The sequence below is a fragment of the Natrix helvetica genome, assembly GCF_964273705.1.
Source record: "Natrix helvetica genome assembly, chromosome: Z".
Lineage (NCBI taxonomy): Eukaryota > Metazoa > Chordata > Lepidosauria > Squamata > Natricidae > Natrix > Natrix helvetica.
The window spans coordinates 108258056-108278466 of record NC_138554.1 but is presented as its reverse complement, the minus strand read 5'-3'; the positions used below and the strand labels follow the sequence as shown (position 1 = coordinate 108278466).

Here is a 20411-nt window from a genome sequence, read left to right as displayed (position 1 = left end):
TTCAATCTCCCTCTTCACCCAGTGTATCCAAATATGTTGACCTTGATTCTAATATGCTTCCAAGTCACTTGCTTTATTTTGAAAAAAAATGATATATTTTGTCCTTGGGAATGTGTCTGTCTGTCTACCTAATTTCTATAACTAGGTAGTGGCTCTAGACAGTTTACATCATATAAGAAATATACAGTTGAAGGTGGAAAATTACTTTAGTGATAATAGCAAAGACATCATAATTTCATACTGTGGGGTAGAATGTAATGATAAACCATTCTTGTATTTATTCAAGATAACTACATGAATAGGCAATACACAATGATTGATAATACAGTGCTGGATAATGACCCTCTAAATTTGGATGACACTCAACTTTACTGAGAAAGAGCTAGAGTCATTGACATATTGCCATGCAGGAAAAGATATCTAAATTTTCAATGACAGAATTACAGTAAGAACATGGAATGTACAGTAGACAATATCAACATGGAAAAGCTCAATAGTGAAAGATGAAATGAATCAAATACACATTGGCATCTTAAGCATCATTGAAGATTGGATTGAAATTCAACATTTCATTCTGAAAGTCATTTTATTACTCCTCTTATTTCTTTCACAATCATGAGGTTCATAGCAAAGAGAACACTATTCAGAAGCAAACTGCATGTCAGAAAAAATAATAGAAATTGCCAAGTGAAAAGAAGCCACAGCTAAGAAAAATAAATACAAGGGAAGAAGCATAACAAAGAATATAAAAAGGCAGAATAGAATAGATTAGAATAGAAAATAATTCTTTATTGGCCAAGTATTGGATTGGACACAAGGAATTTGGTGCATATGCTCTCTGTGTATATAAAAGATACATTCGTCAAGAATCATAAAGTACAACACTTAATGATAGTAATAGGGTAGAATAAGCAATCAAATCATCCTACAAATGTGAATTAGTATTACAACAACAAAACCTAGTCCTGTATAACAGGTTTGTTATCAATGGTCTCTGCCATGGAGATGGTGCTACATTCCAACTTCAGATCCAAATAATCTCTATTATTTTACATCTGTTTATTTTAAATATTTTAAGTATAAATATGTTTGTATCTGCTCTTCTAGTGTCAAATAGCTCCCAAAAAACTAAACGAATATGAAATATTAAGATCCCTGATTTTTAGTTAGGATACTTCCAAAATAAGGGTTTAGACAAAAATTTTGAATGGCTAAAATAAACATGATTTATTTTTTTAAAAAAACTATGGTCTTCCCTGGAAGGATTTTCACTTTAGATGTAGGCTCTGTTCTGGTATTTTAGTATTTTTTTAAAAAAATATTTTCTTAGAATTAAAGAGATTTTAGATTGCAATTGGTCCAATGATGTGAAGATTTCTTAAATTCCTGATGTTAGCACATTAGGACGCTAGTATTTGTTTATAATTTCCAGCCTCTTGGGCATATACAGTACATTAAGAAGCAGTCCTGGAAGCAAATAGTAATAATTATCAGAGACAGCCCTTCATCATGTGCGCCCTATAATATTAACTTTACTAAAACTGCCCTACCCCCCGCCTAGACGTCAGTACACAAAGCGGCTTTCAGCTACCACCCTCTCCCTCTTCTCCACCTACAGGTAAAGTGGAAGGCAGTGGTTGGTTAGATACGCTGCCTTTCGGAGATTCTGACCAATCAGGCACGAATTAACGGCGGCGGGGTGCCCAATGGGCGCAAGATTGGGCGCCCCCTGCCCGCCACAGGCAGGGTGGTGGAGCCTGCGGTGTGTATTTAGGAGGAGGACTGTGGAGCTTGGGCTGGGGGGGGAGGGGATAGCTGGTGGGTCGCAGGTGCGGTGGTGGTCTCGCGTTTTTAGACAGGCAGGACCCCGAGTCTTATGTTCCCCACCCACTTTGCCGCCGCCGCTGCTCCTCCTCCTTATCTCCAGTAGTGGCCGCCTCGTCCATAGACGATGTAAGCCGCGAGGGGTTAAGCTGCCGAGGCGGGCAGTCATGGCCACATCCCGGCGATAAACGCGTCCTCTCTCGGCCTCTTCCCGTCCCCTCTTGCAGGGGGCGTGCTCGCGCGTGAGGGAGTCAGGAGTTTCTTTCGCCTTCGGAGCGCCGCCATGTCCAGTTCTTCTTCGCAGACCCCTCCTCACCACCAGCCCTCGCAGAGGATGCGCCGCGGCGCCGCTGGATCCCCAACCAGCGGTAACGCCGGGGTTTCGGTCGGTAGTAATGGGTCTGGCGGAGGAGGAAACGGCGTTGGAAGCGCCCCCGGTGGCGGCGTTGGGACTAGCCGGCTGCTCCAACCGATCCGTGCCACCGTCCCTTTCCAGCTCCTGAGGGGAAACCAGCAGAGCCCGACTCGCTTGCCGACCTCCTCAGCCTCCGTGGGGAGTAATACTGGCCCAGGAGGGCCGCGAGGCGGAGGGGGAGGAGGCGGGGGCAACGGCGGCAGTCCTCCACCAAACTCGACTTCGCCGTTGGCTCTGACGGCTGCTGCTGCCGGCGCCTCCGCCGTTGTTGTTGCCCCGCCGCGAGCAGGCGGGGCGGTAGAACCGAGCAGGGTGAAGGTGAGGCAGAAGCGCTCGCCTGACAGCAGCAGCAGCACCGCTACCACCAACACCAACGGCGGCAGGCGGAGGAGCAGCTCACCTGAGAGAAGGAGTCCCAGTTCGCCCATATATAGAGGTAAAGCAGAGACGGGGTAGGGCTGTAACCCACCCACTCCCATAAAAGTCTCCCTTGTCGTACTCCCTCCCTCCCAAAGACCTAACGCGATTCTTTTAGGGAAAACATTAGGCTTAGATTTACGAGACTTGACAAACGTCCGCCCTATACAATGCCAAATGATTTCTTTGTAAGTTCCACTGTATCAGTGAAGCTTCAGTTGGGGAGCTCAAAAGAGAGAGAGCAGATTTATAAACACAAGCTTTCCCTCAGCTGAAACCAAAAAGGATTTGCCCCTTCGCGTATTCACTGATTACTTGCTCCTTTAACACTGTTTATTTCTCTAGAATTTCTCTAGAAACTAAAACGTCATAAAAGCATTGTGTGCCCCCCCCCCCCAAATCCAGATAGGTGGGCAAATGAAGGCTGGGAACTATATTGATAATTAAAAGTGTAGAATCTTGGAGGTTAATTTGGAATAACACAACTTGAAATGCATTATATATTAATGTAAGTGCTGAAAATCGTTAGGGGTTTGCTTTTTTAATAAATTTTTATCAATGTTTTTATGATTGACAACTTTAATGATGAATTCATGCTTTTATGGACTCATCTGTTTCAATGTGTAAAATGCTTTTCTTTAAGGGGCAACTTGAACTTAAAGGACTTTAAAGGAAGCCAAGTGCTGATACTAATTACATTTTTATATAATTTACATTCCTTTAAATGTGCTTTAAAAACCCATATATACTTCTACTTATAGAAATAAGGAATATGAAAAACAAGATTAAAACAAAATGCATTAATAGAAGTGCAAATTCTTTATACTATTAGCCATAGGATGTGATGGCAGAACAATTGTTTACAGCATTTCTAAAACCTGCAGGTTATATGACTGCCTGCTGTTTGTACAAAAAGGCTTTAAAAAGTATAAATCCTTTGCAGATTAAACCTAAATGTTAAGTGAAGACCATAATCTTAAAATATATGTACCTTGTTTCTTCTAAATTTGCCATGTAAATTTGTAAATAAATTCCTCGATATAGTGCAGATATAAATCAAAATACATTCTAAGTGTTACAGAAACTAATAAATTATTTAAGACTTCTAACATGATAGTGATTATTTTAACTGTCCAACTGTTCACTTTTCCTTATTTAGATGAATCAAATTAATACACTACTTATTTTATTATAATTCTTATATATGCTTCATCTTCAATACTTTTGCATCTGTAATAATGCTGGATCTGTGTTTAATTTTAATGGCAAATTAAATAAGCCTCTTGGTAATATTGAAAGCAGCAAGTTGTAATGATTCTTGGCTTAAATCGTCCCCATTAATTCTTCAAATAAATGAATGTCACAAGTCATTCACAGCTCTGATTTGAAAAATTACACCAAACTGTATATTATAATTCTTTGCATTTGAACTTGCATGTGATCCCCATTTAGAAAAAGTATTTGGAAATTATTTATGGAATTAATCTTTATCTGACTTGATAAAAATGGAACTTTATATTATCAAGTTTAAAAAAATTAAACTGGGCACAAGACAAATATAGGCAAAGTAGTATGAACAGCTATTTACTTTTAAATAAATTAATAAAGTAATAATATGATGAGAAACCTGTTTTCATAGAATATTTATTCAGGATAAAATAAAACTCTTTTATATATGACTTAAATCCTTTCCTAAAATATTTTTAAAAGAGTAAAATAACTTATATTCAATTAAGCAATCCTTTAAGCTAGAAATAAGTGACTTCATGTTTTAATTCTGCCTTTAGCGTTTGTAGCAGTCAACAGTTTGAGGTAAATGAGAATACAACCATATAAAATAACAGATTTACCTGAATGCTGGTAGCAATGATTCATCCAGTTTGCTCTGAATGATTGAAAAGTGCATAAACTGACCAGTTTTACGCATCCTGTAATTTGATAAGTATGTTCTTTTCTTTACACAACTCAATAATGACTATATTCTTTAAGCTACCAAATAAAATACATTTTAAAAAAACTCTGCAAAATTGCTTTGTGGGATGTGCTGTTGGCATTGAATACAAAACCAATGCCATTTTTTAAATTTATTCCTTTCTCAGCTGTTACCTCTTTGGCCTGTGTAACATATTTGAAAAAGCAATCTGTATTTGCAGAGGCTTAAGAATTGCTTTGGACCTTAGCGGTATTGGGAGATAACAATATTTCAGCTACTAAATGTCTGAGAATCTTACTTCGTATTTATATTAACAATTGCCAAAATGGGGATGTAATCATCAGAGGGGTGTGTGTGTGTGTGTAAATGATCTGTGGTCTTTTTTTTAATAATAGGGAACTTAATTCTTTTTCTTTAGTGTATGATTCTTCCATTTTTTTACAATGCAGCTGAAATTTTTCATACGAACATGTAAACAAATTGCCAGGTATTCTGAAAACTGCAAAGTGCTATGGATTGGAAGACTGTACAGGTCAGGCAGCTGCCACTGCAGACACTGACATCATTCTTGCCTGAATGAAAATAGCTTTCTCTAAGAACTCTCTCTCCAACCCTCATTTTTCATGTCTAGGATGCTCTCAAATTCTTCTTCAAAATTAGTACTAATTCTTATTTTAAAAACTACAAGTCAGAGAATAATTACATATTAAATTTATAGGTATTATTAAAATTTCAAAATATTATTGTAACTTCCATATTTATCAGTTCATCTGCTTAACTTTATATCATAGCATTTTATATTTTATGCTTGTATATTTGTAGCACTATGTACTATCTGGTATCTTACAGTTTGTGATTTTCTTTATGTTGTTGAATAATTGTTTGCTTTATATCTATTCAAACATGCAATGCCGCATATATTTTATAAAATGCTTTGGTAATATTACTGTGTTTCCCTGAAAATAAGACAAGGTCTTATTTTCTTTTGACCATTGAAATAAGCACTAGGCCTTGTTTTCGGGGAGGTCTTATTATTTTTGAAGCGCAAGAAGGGGCGAGCATGGTCAGTTCATGGCTGCTATTGTGTTGCAATATTTTCAGGCAGGACTTATTTTTGGGGGTGGGCTTATTTTAGCACATGCGTTCAAAAGCCCAATTGGGCTTATTATGCGGGGAGGTCTTATTTTCAGGAAAATGGTACAAATGAAAAATATTCAGGACAACCCATTTGTAAATAGTTGCAAAGAATAAACACAACCGATTAGCATGGATTGGCTGCCATTCCATTAATATATTGGCTGTCCGAATACTATAAAAGGTCATGGCTTTTAAATTTTAGAAAAGCTACTTCTAAAATGGTTTCTTTTAAATAGAATTACTGTCTGATAAGTACATTTCATCCTTTTTAATGTTCTTATAATAAATTAAATCCTTTTTTAAATATGTGTAAAAGTCTTCAAAATGTATAATAGCAGGATAGGAGGTGATGATTAAAATATGCAATTACTTCAGTATAGTTTAAATACATGTAACTTGTCATTTATAATGATTAATTTTTTAAACAAGCTTCTAATGAAATGTTGCCAACATTTTAAGAGCAAATTTGACTCTGATTGTATTGAGGCCTAGAACACACCCCATAAGCTTTTTTCACCAGTCCACACCTTTAGCCAATCTAATATTTTAAGATGAAGGGATATTAACTTGACTCATAAATAATGACCCTGTAGTGAAAAATGTAATTGGTTTTATATTTGATTTCATGTTATATGACATAATGAACTCTTTCTGATATGCTTCATGGCCCAATGCCTTGAAATGCCACAATGCAGGACGATACCAGATTGTTTCTAAATTTATGTTTATGAGGTTATGAATTCTGAGTCTACGTTGTCACTGGTTGCTTGGATAGGGACAATTTTTTTATAGTACGAAGATTTTAAATGTAATAAAATTAATTATATCCTTGAATTTGAACTACTCTGGCCAAAATCCAAAGAACTCTAATATTAGCTTGGTAAACCCAAGGAGCTTGCATTTCCCCCCTAAATACTGATATTACTCCAATCATATTTTTAATGATAGTGCTTCCTGAAATGTTCTTCAACTTTAAAGAAGCAGTGGGTATGTCAGAGAAATGGATATTTCAGTCAGATTTAAAGCTTGGATATTAATCCTAAATACCTACATTCAAATTTTGTGAATGGATTATATTAATTCAGCAAAGTTGTCCAAGTCTAAAGGTTATTAAAGTTCTTTTGATTCGTGTTATTGAGCCTGACAAAATAAGCCTTATTTTTTAAATACTGAAAACTTATACAGAAATACTAATTATGATCTTTATGTTAGTAGTTTGAATTAAACTTTATTATATTCTTACACATACTGCTGTGTTAGTAACATCCAATTTTGTATGTATACATTGTTAACATCTATGTGATACAGATAATTGCAGACTAAAATAATTCTGCATTCTTAACACAGTTATTAAGTTGATTGAAATGATTTTAAGGCTCATTTCAGAGAACAGATTTAAGGTTCAAACAGCTCAGTGGTTGTGTGGTAGGATCGTTGCTTACAAAAGTATGCCTTATTAGTTAGATGTGTTTACCACATAAATTAGCCTATTTGCAAGTAGACATAGTACTTGTTTCTAGTGGCTGACATGCTGACTATAGAGACAAATTACAGATCCAAAAAGTACTCTGGTTGAATTTGTGCAACTTGTAAAATTAAAATATAATTGGTTAGTTTGTGGCTGAGTTGCTGTAGAAATCTAAACGGTAGAAATCTAAATAATTAGATTGTTAACCTATCTTATTTATTTTAACCTTAATTGTTATATAGACTATAATAGTGTAGTTTAATTATGGATATTGTTTAAGTAAATGAAAATATCCTTTCCCTCATTAAAATATTAAAAAGTTTAGGAACTACATTCGTGACTTTTTGAATCCTGAACTTGAAACTAATGTGATTTTTACATACTTAGCAGGAAGGGTGGTAGCTATAAAAAGAATTGTTGGCAGGGGTGGGGTTTTTTTTTTTTTTTTTTTTTTGGAAGCCTGATCAGGATTGAATATGCTTATTGCCTTTCACAAGGGAAAGGAAAATAGAAACTTTTCTAGTCCCAAAACCTAAAAATATATTTTATTCTCCTTCCTTAAAATATTGGAAGTTTTTATGGTCCTTTTCTCTACACTTAGTTAGATTGTGAAGAAAGAGAATAGATTTTATCCAAGTTAAAAATATCTTGAAAGGTGTAATAACACTTGGAATGTGCATATCTCTGCCTTTAATTCACCCAAATCCCTAACTTTCCCATAGCCCGAGAGAGGGGAGAAAATGTGCCTGGCATCTCAAGTTAGGCTTTAGAGTTAGAGAATAGATAATTCTAACATTTCTTTTTTGTTTTTCTATTTTGAACAAGAACCTTTAGTGCAGTTTTCTTCTTTCCTGATCCCACATATATCTAGTATTATTTTGTGGTGGCACAGTGGTTAGAATGCAGTATTGCAGACTAATTCTGCTAGCTTTCTCACTTGTTCAAGATTGACTCAGACTTCCATCCTTCTGAGGTCAGTAAAATGAGGATCCAGATTGTTGGGGACAATATGCTGACTTTGGAAACTGCTTAGAGAGGGATGGAAAGCACAGTGAAGTGGTAAGTCTAAGTACTACTGCTAAGTGCTAATATTTTAGTATTATTATTTGTAATATACCACCAAGATTCAGTTATAGAACTTGCTATTTTTTTCTTGAGAGGTGGGGAAGGTATTATAAATAGTTTTTCTTTCATTAGATATTTTTCATAAATTGTGCACTTAATTTTACTTGAGGAATTTTAAAATAGGAGAAAGTAGGAGGCTGTAAAAAAAGGTTAAAAAGTTGTCTTGTTATATGCAAGAGCATTATAGCTGTCCAATTTCAACGATGGAGCTAAATATACCCTGTATTCTGATTTTTTTACTTTTCTCTTTCTCCCTCTCCCCAGATTTTAGCTATATTACTGTAATCATATGATTATTTTTGATCATATGATCATTTTTCTCCTAAAAAGCACTTGATTACATCTATGGTACATATACTGTTAACAGACTATTAGATTATATAGTACAAAATATAAAATGGATAAAAACAAATTGCTTCATTTTGAATTTAAATCAGATTTTTCAAAACTTTTTTGCAAAAGGAGAACTTAAATGACCTGTCAAAATTGCAAAGAAAAAGACAATTAAGATATTGATAGATCTGAACAAGGCAGAAGATTGGAATATAAATAATGGATAGATGGATGGATAGAGAAAGAGAGGGGGAAAAGGGGAGGAGGAAGGCAGAAAAATTCAAAGTATAAACAAAGCACATTTTTGCTTACTTGAGAATTTGCAGGAATATGTTTCTGGTCCTAAAATATACCTTCTGTCAGCTAAAAGTAAAGCATAGTTATGACAATCTAACAGTTAGATAATTGTAATAGAGATCTTGATTAAATTAATAGTTTGTGTCTCGGCCATATATTCTGAGAACTTGTAATAGTCCATTACTAAAGATGACATTTCCATGGCATCTTTTCCCAATCCATAAGTAGCTTCTGTGTTGAATAAATGAAATGTTTTTATTAGTATGGTATCTTTATCCATCTAGCCCAGTGGTGGGCAATCTTTTTTTTTCAACTGAGCCAAATCTCGCCAAAACCACGATTGAAATTTATTTTGAGAGCCACATTTTTAAAACCGAAAATACATAGGATGGTACACTGTTTTTAGTTTCAATAAACTCTGGCATTTGAAGCACGCAAGTCTTAAAGCTGTCAAGTTACAAGATCCTTGCACCCCTAACCCTTTAGAAAAAAAAAACCAGGGGTCTTCAAACCTGACAGCTTGAAGACTTGTGGACTTCAACTCCCAGAATTCTGAGAATTGAAGTCCACCAAGGGCATCAATCATATTAGCCCAGGGATCTGCAAAATTGGCTCTTAAGACTGGTGGACTTCAACTCCCAGAATTCTGAGAATTGAAGTCCACCAGTCTTAAAACAGCCAACTTTGCAGACCTCTGTGTTAGCCCAAAGCCTGGCGCTGGGCGGGCCTTGCTCGCCCATTGGTGGAGCCCCAAGAAGCGAGGAGGGAGAAAAAGAGACGGAGGCTAAGGAGCTTCCCCCCCGCCCCCTCCCAGCAAAAATCTAACCGGGGAGCCGGGCGGGCAGTAGCAAATTAGCCGATCACGCCGCGTGATCGGTTAATTTGCTACTGCCCACGCGGCGTGATTGGCTAATTTGCTACTGCCCGCCCGGCTCCCCGGTTAGATTTTTGCTGGGAGAGGGCGGGGGGAAGCTCCTTAGCCTCCGTTTCTTTTTCTGCCTCCTCGCTTCTCGTCCCCGCCCGACTTCAGGATCCTCCCTAATCATTGTGGTTCGAAAAGAAAAAAGGGAAAGGGGCGCTTGTTTTGAAGTGCCCGAGAGGAGGGAGGGGAGCGGGCGCCCGGCACACAGAAGAGCCGCATTAAAATATGTAAAGAGCCACATGTGGCTCGCGAGCCGCGGCTTGCCGACCACTGATCTAGCCTAATCACAGCGACAACCAACCTTTTGGGTGTTGGAGACTGGTTCTGTGGAGGGCAGTTTTTCTGCAACCGTGTGTGTGTGTGTGTGTGTGTTTTCACATGCTGTCTGGATCCCATGGATAGGCGGATGGGGCTTTGCTCGCTTGCACAGACTAATTCTTGGAGGGCTATGGACTGGTGCTGGTCTGTAACCTATGGATTGGGAACTCCTGATTTAAGATGGAAAAACTTGCAAATGTGGATTTTGTAGAATATGTTATCGGTCTAATTTATATTGCATTAAGAAAATACAAAGATAAAATTAGGTATGACAAGATTCCATATCCCTATTAGGCTTTATTTTCTTAATAAAGTTAGTATTTTTCTAAATATATAGCTATCACAATTGTCATAACTTTGGAAACAAAATTGTTTTTAAAAATATTTGCATATATTTTTATGTGGTGCTTAAAGGTTTTTGAATTTCTAAGATTAAAAGTACATAAACCTCTAGGAGACATTCAGAGGGGAAATTTGAATCATGTTGCAATCGATAGATTAATCCTTTAAGTGAGGTCAAAATATTAGGACGCTATTCAAATTTGATTTTCACAACATATGTATGTGAAAATGTGTCATAGATCTAACAAAAGAAATTTCTGCCAACAACTAAAAACAGTTGTTGATGCTCACCAGGTTAGAAATAGTTACAGAACTATTTGACAGCATCTGGATTCCACCATTTCACTCTCAAGCAAATCATGTACAGATGGAGGCAGTACAATGACATTTTACTCTCCCTGGGAGTGACTGACCAACCAAGATCACATCAAGGGCAAGTTGTGTAATATTTTAGGAGGGTTCAAAGAAGTTCATGGCAACTTCTGTAACACTTCTTTTTCATTAGCAAATGTCAGAGTTTATGAGACACCATCAGAGAACACTGAATAACAGAGGTGTTCAAGGCAGGGTTACAGGGGAAAAGCCACTATTGGACAAAAATAACATTGCTGCCCAACTGCAGTTTGCAAAAGACCATGTACATAAAGCAGAGAGCTGTTGTAAGAATGTTCTGTGAATGGAGGATGGTGCTGGCATTATCTTAATTTGGGCCTGCTTTGCTTCCTCTGACATCGGGCAACCAACTATCTTTGATGAAGCTATGAATAATGAATTGTACCAGCAAGTTCTACCGGGAAATGATAGGGTATCTGTCCATGAACTGAAGCTGAAGAAAAAGTGGGTCATGTAGTGAGGCGATGATTCAAAATTCACAAGTTGTAGTATCAATGCATGGTTAAAACAGAAGAAAGCTAATGTTTGGAATGGCCAAGTCAAAGTCTGAACATTAATCCTATTAGAAGTATTGTGATAGGACAGAAGCAGGAAGTTCATGTGAAGAAGCCCACCTTGATGCTGTCTGATAAGAAGGCATGGACTAAAAAGCCCATATGCAGGACTGATTAACTGTTATCATAAACATTTTGCTGCAATTACTTCTGCCAAAAGAACATACCAATTACTGAAAGCAAAGGCTCATATAATTTTGCTACACACAAATAAATAGTTTGATATTATTGTCCTCAATGAATAAATGAATAAGTGTAATGGTTTTGGTGCTTTTATTTAATTAGGTTCTCTTTATTTAATTTTAGTACTTGTATGGAATACACATCATGTTTTAGGTCATATTGATGCAGAAATATTGAAAATGTTCAAGGATTCACAGACTTTTTAACATCACTGTAGCATAAACCCAAGCCATGCCATGTAGAATAGTTCTTTTCCCTAATAAAACATGGCTTGGTTTATGTGTTCAACTTCTGTTTATCAAAATGTCTGCGCTCAAAGAAATATGATTTTAAATAGAAGTATCTAAAAGAGATAAGTATGAATAAAGAAACTCTATTAACTATTTAACCATATTCTGATTGTAGCATGCATATTTCTTCTATTATAATAGTACTTCTAATTGCTGGAATTCCTTTCTTGAGAAAGAAATGTAGAATGAAATTATAAATGAAAGAGATTATTGCTAATTCATAGATCTTTTGTATAAGTTGTCACACTGAAAACAGGATGGAAAACTATAACCCTATACTTATAATCTTGCACGTAACATATTGTTGTTTCAGTGGACAAGCCAAAAGCCCAGCAAATTAGAACATCTAATACTATAAGACGGACCTCTTCATTGGATACAATAACAGGACCTTACCTCACAGGACAGTGGCCACGAGATCCTCATATACATTATCCTTCATGCATGAAGGACAAATCTACTCAGGTAAATTTGAAAAGCCTTTCACTGCTACCTAAATGTTGTCTATATTCTAATGATGAAATATATATGTAGTCAGTTGATATATGTTTTAAATGGTATGGAAGGTAATAAAAATAGATTTTAAAAGTGCATACTATTCTTTAAGCTTATTGTCATGAAAAGAGACCATTTTTGAATTCAGAAAACATGGTAGCCAGGGTTCTGTTACAGGCTTTTGCGAGAGATTGTTATTGAAAAGAAACCACAAAACAAAACATTGTGTTGGAATATTTGCGGTGCAATGTTACCACTTACAACAGTTGGAATTTTAAAACCTGGACTGCAGATTTGTTACTTTGCTGTTGTCATAACCATGGTAAAATATGGGTTGTGGGGTTAGAAGAGAAATGTATTTTGAAGTTTTTATATTTATGGTTTTTATGCAGGGATGACCTGTGACCCAAAAATGATTTTTGTTAGAATAAAATGAAAGGCTGGTTTAAGTCATTATAATTTTGCTGTCTTACTTTAAAAACTTATTGAGAAGATAGGCATGTACTTTTGCTTTTTTGTCAAAGGAATATTAAACTATTCATTAGGATTCAGCATTTTTTTCAGTCTTAAAATGGAACATTCTGTAGCATTCTCTTACAGACCATACTGTTTCAGGAATATTTTGAGATGATCGAAAGATGATGTTCTGGATGAAGCAGACCTTCTTTGGGGCCAAACCATTCCAGCAACTTATAAAATACTTCCAACTCAGTGTCTTTGCTTGCAAAACTGCAAACAGCCTCAGAAATAGACTGAAGTAAAAAAATATTTTAGAGTATACCAGGATTTTCATTCCCAGATCACTAATTTGCACATCACTAATCTTCAAATGTTGGCAAATACATAATATTAAAATAATTTCTTAGGCTCAGTATGAAAACTAATTTAAATAAAATAGTACCTAAACATTCTTTTCAAGAAGTCAGTATGGATATATTTAACTATGCACAAAATGTAGACAGTGCACATTTGTCCCTAACCATTCTATATTGAGCACAAAATTTGAAGAGGGAAAGTATAGTTTGTTTTCACATGAAAACATGTAGAATATTCCATGTTTTGGGGACTGAATGGTTTGGCACTACGCTTGCTCATATTTCTATTTAAGTGAAGTAGATGGAATCCTATCTTCTTTGAATCTTAACAGCGCATGGCACGATTATACTGGGGGGGTCAAGCTGGTATCCACAGAGTTATTGGGCAGAGTAGCATCTGAAATTTCTAATATGTAACAGAATTGGTCAACTTAGATAGAAAAACTGTTGCTAATATAAAATTGTTAAGATAAATTGAAATTGTTGTAGATCTTTTCACATCTTAAAAATACGAAATATCTCTATGAAGAAAATTATTTTCTGATGTAGACCTTAATTTCTATTTGATACTTTATTTTATTATCATTATAAGTACATACACAGTTTCCACATACAACAAAATTCACATAACACCCAGAGACCCAACACACACAACAATCCCCAAACACAACCCCACCCACCAAAAAAAAAAAAAAAAATCCCTGCCCCTAAACCACTCAAGCATTGACACAACAGACCAAGTAGTGCTGTCCAATAACTCACTGATGGGGGCCCTTTAGTTCATTGCTGAGTGCAATTATAGCTCTGGGATAAAAGCTATATACTGCAATATTTATCTTTTATTAGTACTGAAATATTTAAGACTATCCAACCTTATGTACCATATTTTTCAGAGTATAAGATGCTCCGAAGTACAAGACGCACCTAGTTTTAGGGAGGAAAACAAGGGGAAAAAATCTGCCTCTGCCTCCCAGCAATTTTCCTCTTTGCAGCAAACAGTACTGATGATATACACTGTTTGTGGTGTTACATTTCAGACTATATTTGTACAGATGCTGTTAAAATTGATGTGACTTTCTGCAAGTATTGTTATTCTCTTCTATTTAAAAAAAAGATACAATAGCACTGGGCCTCTTCAGATCAAGCATTTATTTTAAAAAGCTTCTTCATTTTGTTAAGTTGTCTAGAACAGTGGTAGGCAACCCATGGCTCTGGAGCCGCATGTGGCTCTTTCATCCCTCTGCTGCGGCTCCCTGTCACCGATCGGCTCCACAATTGATAGGGCTTTCGGTTAGGACAGGTAGAGGAAAAAAGGATGCCACACTAGGAGGAGACTCTATGGTGGGGGAACCGGACTTCCGCTCGGCTCCAAAGCTGAACGGGGGGCTTCCAGTTAGGACCTTTGTGACTCTTTGAGTGTTTAAGGTTGCCGACCCCTGGTCTAGAACAATAATAAAGCAGTCTTTAAAAAATAAGTCTAATAATTTGAACCTTCTATAAGCATTTATAGTTATTGACTTACCTCCTTGCAGCAAACAGCCTGATCAGCCCAAGAAAAAAAAATCTGCCTCTGCCTCCCAGCAATTTGCCTGTGCAGCAAACAGAAAGTTTCACTTTCTATTTCAGCATGAGCCTCCTGATCACCAGCTGTTTCAGGCTGCAGGGATTGCCATAGCCTATTGCTGCCTCCGCATGCTCCATTTTCTCTGTTTGCTGCAAGGAGGTAAATTGTTGGGAGGCAGAGGCCAAAGGTTTGGGGCCGGAGGGTGGGCAGGCCTATATTCAGTATATAAGACACACCCAAATTTTCACCCTCTTTTAGCGGGGGAAAGGTGCGTCTTATACTCTGAAAAATACTGTATTTGTCTTGATTATGGATTATTTTTTATTGGCTTGGTAATAGTTGAGAGTGTTGAGTTAAAAATAGTATTGTAGTAAATAATATATTAAAATTGTATTCCATTCAATAGTCAATGACTGGCCAGCTTACTTTGGATAAAGCCACATTCATTTTTCATTACTGATTTGTTTGTTACAGGTACAGATGTATTGTAACCATGTCCCTATGCTGGTGCTACTATACTATTAGAAAGAATTGATTTTTTAATTGAGTTTCAGATTTGGAGAAAATACATAGCTCAGTGGTGAAGACTTTAGTTTACATTCAAAAATTATTACTAGTTCTTTGCATTATCAGTTAAGACCAGCATTTCTCACTGATAGCCGAAGTGGCTAGTGCAATTGCAGTTTGAAGTTCAACATCATCAAGAGAGCTATAGGTTCCCCATTCCTGATCTAGGTTAATAATCCTGCAAGCTATAATAAACAGTATGTATGTCCTTTTAGAATAAAAAAAATTAAATATTTGAAATGAACCCCCTGCATAACTTTTTAATTATTTGCTACTCCAGGTTCTTGGTGAGTTATGACATACACATTGCAGATTAATTCTTTGAATTATTGATATTTGGGTAGATAATAAATAAAAATTGATATGCTCCAATTTGTACAGAAATTATGATAAACCTATATATCTCTGCCAAACAAAGCTGTCCATTCTTTTTTCCTGGAGAAAACATGCCATATGCAGACATTTTTTGTAATTTGGGTATATACATCATATTCATTGCCGTTGATGAATAAAATAATTGACAGTTCAATAACTAAGGAGCACAAAATTAAACTTGCAGAAAAATTATGGATTCAGAAAAAATCATTTTTTGAAAATTAAAAAAAAATCCCTATAAGATAGAATTAAATCCAGTCTTTAGTTACAAACATAGACTTAATTCAGTAAATTTCCCGGAGGCATTCAGTCAACAGAGCTAATTGTTCAGCTACATTCTTCCCCTTAGCACCTACTTTAGCAGACATTTTAACACCAGCAGGTCTGATTTGCCTCTGGAAAGATAAAGCTCAGTTAACCATTGCAAACGTTATTAATTGCTAAGGAGCTGGCTTTTTATTTATAATAAATATCTTAACAAAAGGTCCATTATGCTATAGCTAAATATAATATTGTACTTATAATTTAAATATATAAATATGCAGAAAAATATAACACTTCAAAAATGTCCCCCTCAAAATCCTGTTCTGCAATCAGTAAGTAAATCAGAAAAGCTTACAGCATTCCATGCACCTTAAGAGCTAGCCACAGAAGTTAAATAGAAACAAAATGTAATGGTTTTGAAAGATGAGAGCATAATTCATTCATGGTCCTATTGTAATTCAGAATCTTCAGGTTTCTGCATTTTTAAGAAATGGTTTGCCATTGCATCCTTCCTAGGGCTAAGTGCAAGGTCACTTAGCTGGCTTTGTGCCTAAAGTAGGCCTGGAACTCATGGTCTCAGTTTCTAGCCTGAAACTACAACAAACTGATTCCACGACTTCATTATCCCTCTGCAAAGTAAAATATAATTAAAGATACTATAGCACATTGTAATCTCTCCATTTTTTAAAAGTTACTTGGCAGTCAGATGCCTTTGAGTAGTTAGGGCTGTGTGCTGTGCTAATTGTACAGATATCTGATGTGATTTTGCCTAGCTTCACTGCTGCTTTCTATCTTTTAGAAAACTTATGAGATACTTAAAGTTTGGTTTTATGTACAGAAGTACAATTTTTCTGTAAATTATGAATTACAAGGAGTAAAACATAGTGTGTAAGTCAGGGGTAGGTTGCTGCCGGGATTACTGGTCGTTCAGTGTGTGCGTAACTTTGCATGCACAAGCAAAGTGAGCGTGCATGACAGACTCATGCTCTGTATGTGTGCGCAGTTGCCCATAAATAGGTCTGCACATGTGCAGAACATTAAAAAATGTAAAAAAAACATGCCAACATTTTACTAAAGATTTTTGAGCTTAAGAGCCCCATTTTGAACTCAGAACACCTGTTTCAAAACTAAACAAGGATGTTTTCTGCTTGAGCCACTGATGAAGTAGACATAATATGAAAGTATCAGAATATTTCCAGTTCAGTTAGAGCAGCGGTTCTCAACCTGTGGGTCGGGGCCCCTTTGGGGGTCAAACGATCCTTTCACAAGGGTCGCCTAAGACCATCAGAAAACACATATTTTCGATGGTCTTAGGAACCGAGATACCAATTTAATGGTTGGGGGTCACCACAACATGAGGAACTGTATTAAAGGCATTGGGAAGGTTGAGAACCACTGAGTTAAAGCAACCTATTTTAAGCTCAAAATAACTGTCACAAATATAATATGTTTTGCAGGTTTAGTTGTTTTGATATATGTAGCTAGATAGATGTTAAAAGAAGGTTGTTTCAAGAGACATTCATACATACATAAATGTACTAGTATATATATTGCCACATTTATTACCATTATTATTAACCTGTTACTAGTAGGTTATTTAACTTTTACATAGTTCATAGGCTTATAGTTAGCCTGTAAAAATTTCCAAGGTAGCCATGAGAAATGACAGGTATAATTTTAAAAAAAATCGACATAATGAACAATTTTAAAATTCACATAGTAAGCATAATAATCTATTCTTCTACTAAGTATAGATTAACAAATACATTATGAGCATGCAAAAGTCACCCATGAGAACTGCTAGTCATTTCAGAAACAGTATAATTTGATTTCCTGTCTACTACAAGTATGGAAGGATATTTTTTTTGTATTTTTAGAAATTAATACAAGGATTTTCAAACTTTCCTTGATTATTTTATATTTTTAAGATCTATCATGTAGTAGATTGGAGCCAGAATGAAATAAATTCTATAGCAATAATGGGACAAGTTTGGGAAGTGTCAAACAGATTGATTTAGGGGTGTTAGCAAAGAGTTTCCTGTAAGTGCTTTCTGAAAACAGTACATGAGAAATGAAAATGATTAACAGCTTTTTTATAAACTCAATCAGTGTCTGATATCAACTAGCTTCTGCAGATCGCAAAACATTACAGCATTGCTTAAGATGAATGATTGGCAAACAAGTTGGATTTCACTCTATACTGTAACATGCTGTAATTGAGTTAGTCTGTGGTGATCTAATAATTGGTAAAATATTGGTTGGTAAACACAGGATCTGTTTCTTTGGAATTATTTTTGAATTGGTTGTAATTCTGTGCCATATACAACTTATCCAAAATGTATAGAGAAAATTTAATTTGCATTTAATAATTGTGGCATATTTATCAAATTTCCATGGCTGCCAATCTCCCAAAAAAGTGGCTCTGATGACAAGTAATAAAACAAATGTGTAAAAACAGTGGTTAATAGAAATAAAAAATAATACTAACGTGAAAATGGTACAGGAGAGAGTGAATGTTAACTACCATAATGGAGCTCTGTTAGAATTATTACCAATCCCTTGGACCTCCAGCTCTGATGATAGAGTCAGGTCTTAAGGGACTTCCAGAACATTAGTAGGAATGGAGCTAATTCAGAGTACAGAGAAGAACAATAAAGATGAGAAAGAGTCTGGAGGCTCAAGTATATGATGAATGAATGATTGCAGGAACTGGGTATGTTCCAAAGAAAAGAAAGACTACGTAGAATGACAGCACTCTTCCAATAGTTGAGAGGCTATCAGAAAGAAGAGGGGGACAATCTATTTTCAGAGCACCTGAGTGCAAGAGGTAATATACGAAAGAGAGTCCCAACGTAGAAGACTTTTTTTGGCAGTATGAACAATTAATGGAATGGCTGGCCTTCAAAAGTTGTGGCTGCTCCATCACAGAGATTGTACAGCCATTTGTCTGGTATAGGGTCTCCTGCTTAGGCAGGGGGTTGAACTAGAAGATCCTTTCTATCTCTATTGTCCTGTATTCTGTATTCATATGAGATACATTAAGCTTAAGGAAAATGTGAGACCTACTGTGAATTAAGTTCTGTTGATACTTCTGTTGATAACAGAATCACAGGTAAGGAATGTGAAGTGTGTCAGAGTGGGATGCAGGAAATATGGGCAGGCTCTGCTCAGGAGCTAAAAATCCTCCCTGCCAAATTTGAAGCAGAATGTTCAGCCCCCTGGGGCTACTTATACAACTCCGATGCATCCTCTGCCCCTTTCTTTATTGCTCTGTCTGTCCCTTGCAGAAATTCAAGCAAAATTTTGATCAAAGAAAGACTCTCCCACCTGCTTGAAGCGTCCCTCATGGGATGCTGTGCTTAGATTTCAGCTCCCCCTCATCTCTGGGAGCTGAGTGAAAGAGCTGTCTGCCAAAGGAGTTCAACTCTTTTGGTGGAATGCAAGAATAGAGTTCAAATCTTTGTGCTCCAATTCTGCACTCCCACAAAGGAATTCAGCTCCACTCAGCAGGTAGTTCTTACAGACAAGAGGGAGTCCTCTCAGCAAGCAGTAGCAGTTTGCACCCTTCCCTTCCAGCATCCCTATTGACATTCTGGGAAAGATGGTGGAAAAGATTGCAAATAGTGATCACATTGCTTCACAATCAGTTGTAAGTGTAAACAGGTTGCCAAGCACCCAGATTGTGATCAAATAACTACAGGAATGTGGTGCAATGTTTTGTGATGACTGGAAGTGCTTTATAGGCCATAGATCACTCTTTCGAGACTGTTGTAATTCTGGACTATTATCAAATGAATAGTTATAGGTGAAACTCGAAAAATTAAAATATTGTGCGAAAGTTCATTTATTTCAGTAATGCAACTTAAAAGGTGAAACTAATATATGAGATAGACTAATTACATGCAAAGCAAGATAGTTCAAGTCGTGATTTGTCATAATTGTGATGATTATGACTTACAGCTCATGAAAACCCCAAATCCACAATCTCAGAAAATTAGAATATTACATGCAATCAATAAAACAAGGATTGTACATAGAAAAATATCGGACCTCTGAAAAGTATAAGCATGCATATAAAACAATCCAAAAAACAAACCCAATTAATATAACACTAACATTTAAAAAAATAGATAAAATTAACAGGCCAGGCCGGCTTGCTGGAAAAGCCAACTTTTTAGGGTGCGTCGGAAGGACCGTAAGTCGGGGATTATGCAAAGCTCCGGGGGCAGCTCATTCCAGAGGGAAGGCGCTCCCACAGAGAAGGCTCTCCCCCTGGGGGTCGCTAGCCAACACTGTTTGGCCGACGGCACCCTGAGGAGGCCAACTCTGTGGGATCGCACTGGACAGTGGGAGGCTACTGGTGGCAGTAGGTGGTCTCGC

At 36.5% G+C, this 20411-nt stretch overlaps 1 protein-coding gene across 3 annotated transcripts in view; it reads left to right on the top strand.

Moving 5' to 3' along the window:
- Window positions 1-236: 236 nt before the first annotated feature.
- GLCCI1 (glucocorticoid induced 1) overlaps window positions 237-20411 on the top strand; it is a 50337-nt gene continuing 30162 nt past the window's right edge. The window contains exons 1-3 of one of the 3 annotated variants that reach the window (XM_081932251.1): window positions 244-1762; window positions 2052-2675; window positions 12265-12416. In XM_081932251.1, coding sequence (XP_081788377.1) covers window positions 2108-2675; window positions 12265-12416 — 720 coding nt within the window. In that variant the 5' untranslated portion in view covers window positions 244-1762; window positions 2052-2107. Of the gene's footprint in view, window positions 2676-12264; window positions 12417-20411 lie in introns of all 3 variants that reach the window. The other 2 variants (XM_081932252.1, XM_081932250.1) reach the window with 2 other exon arrangements.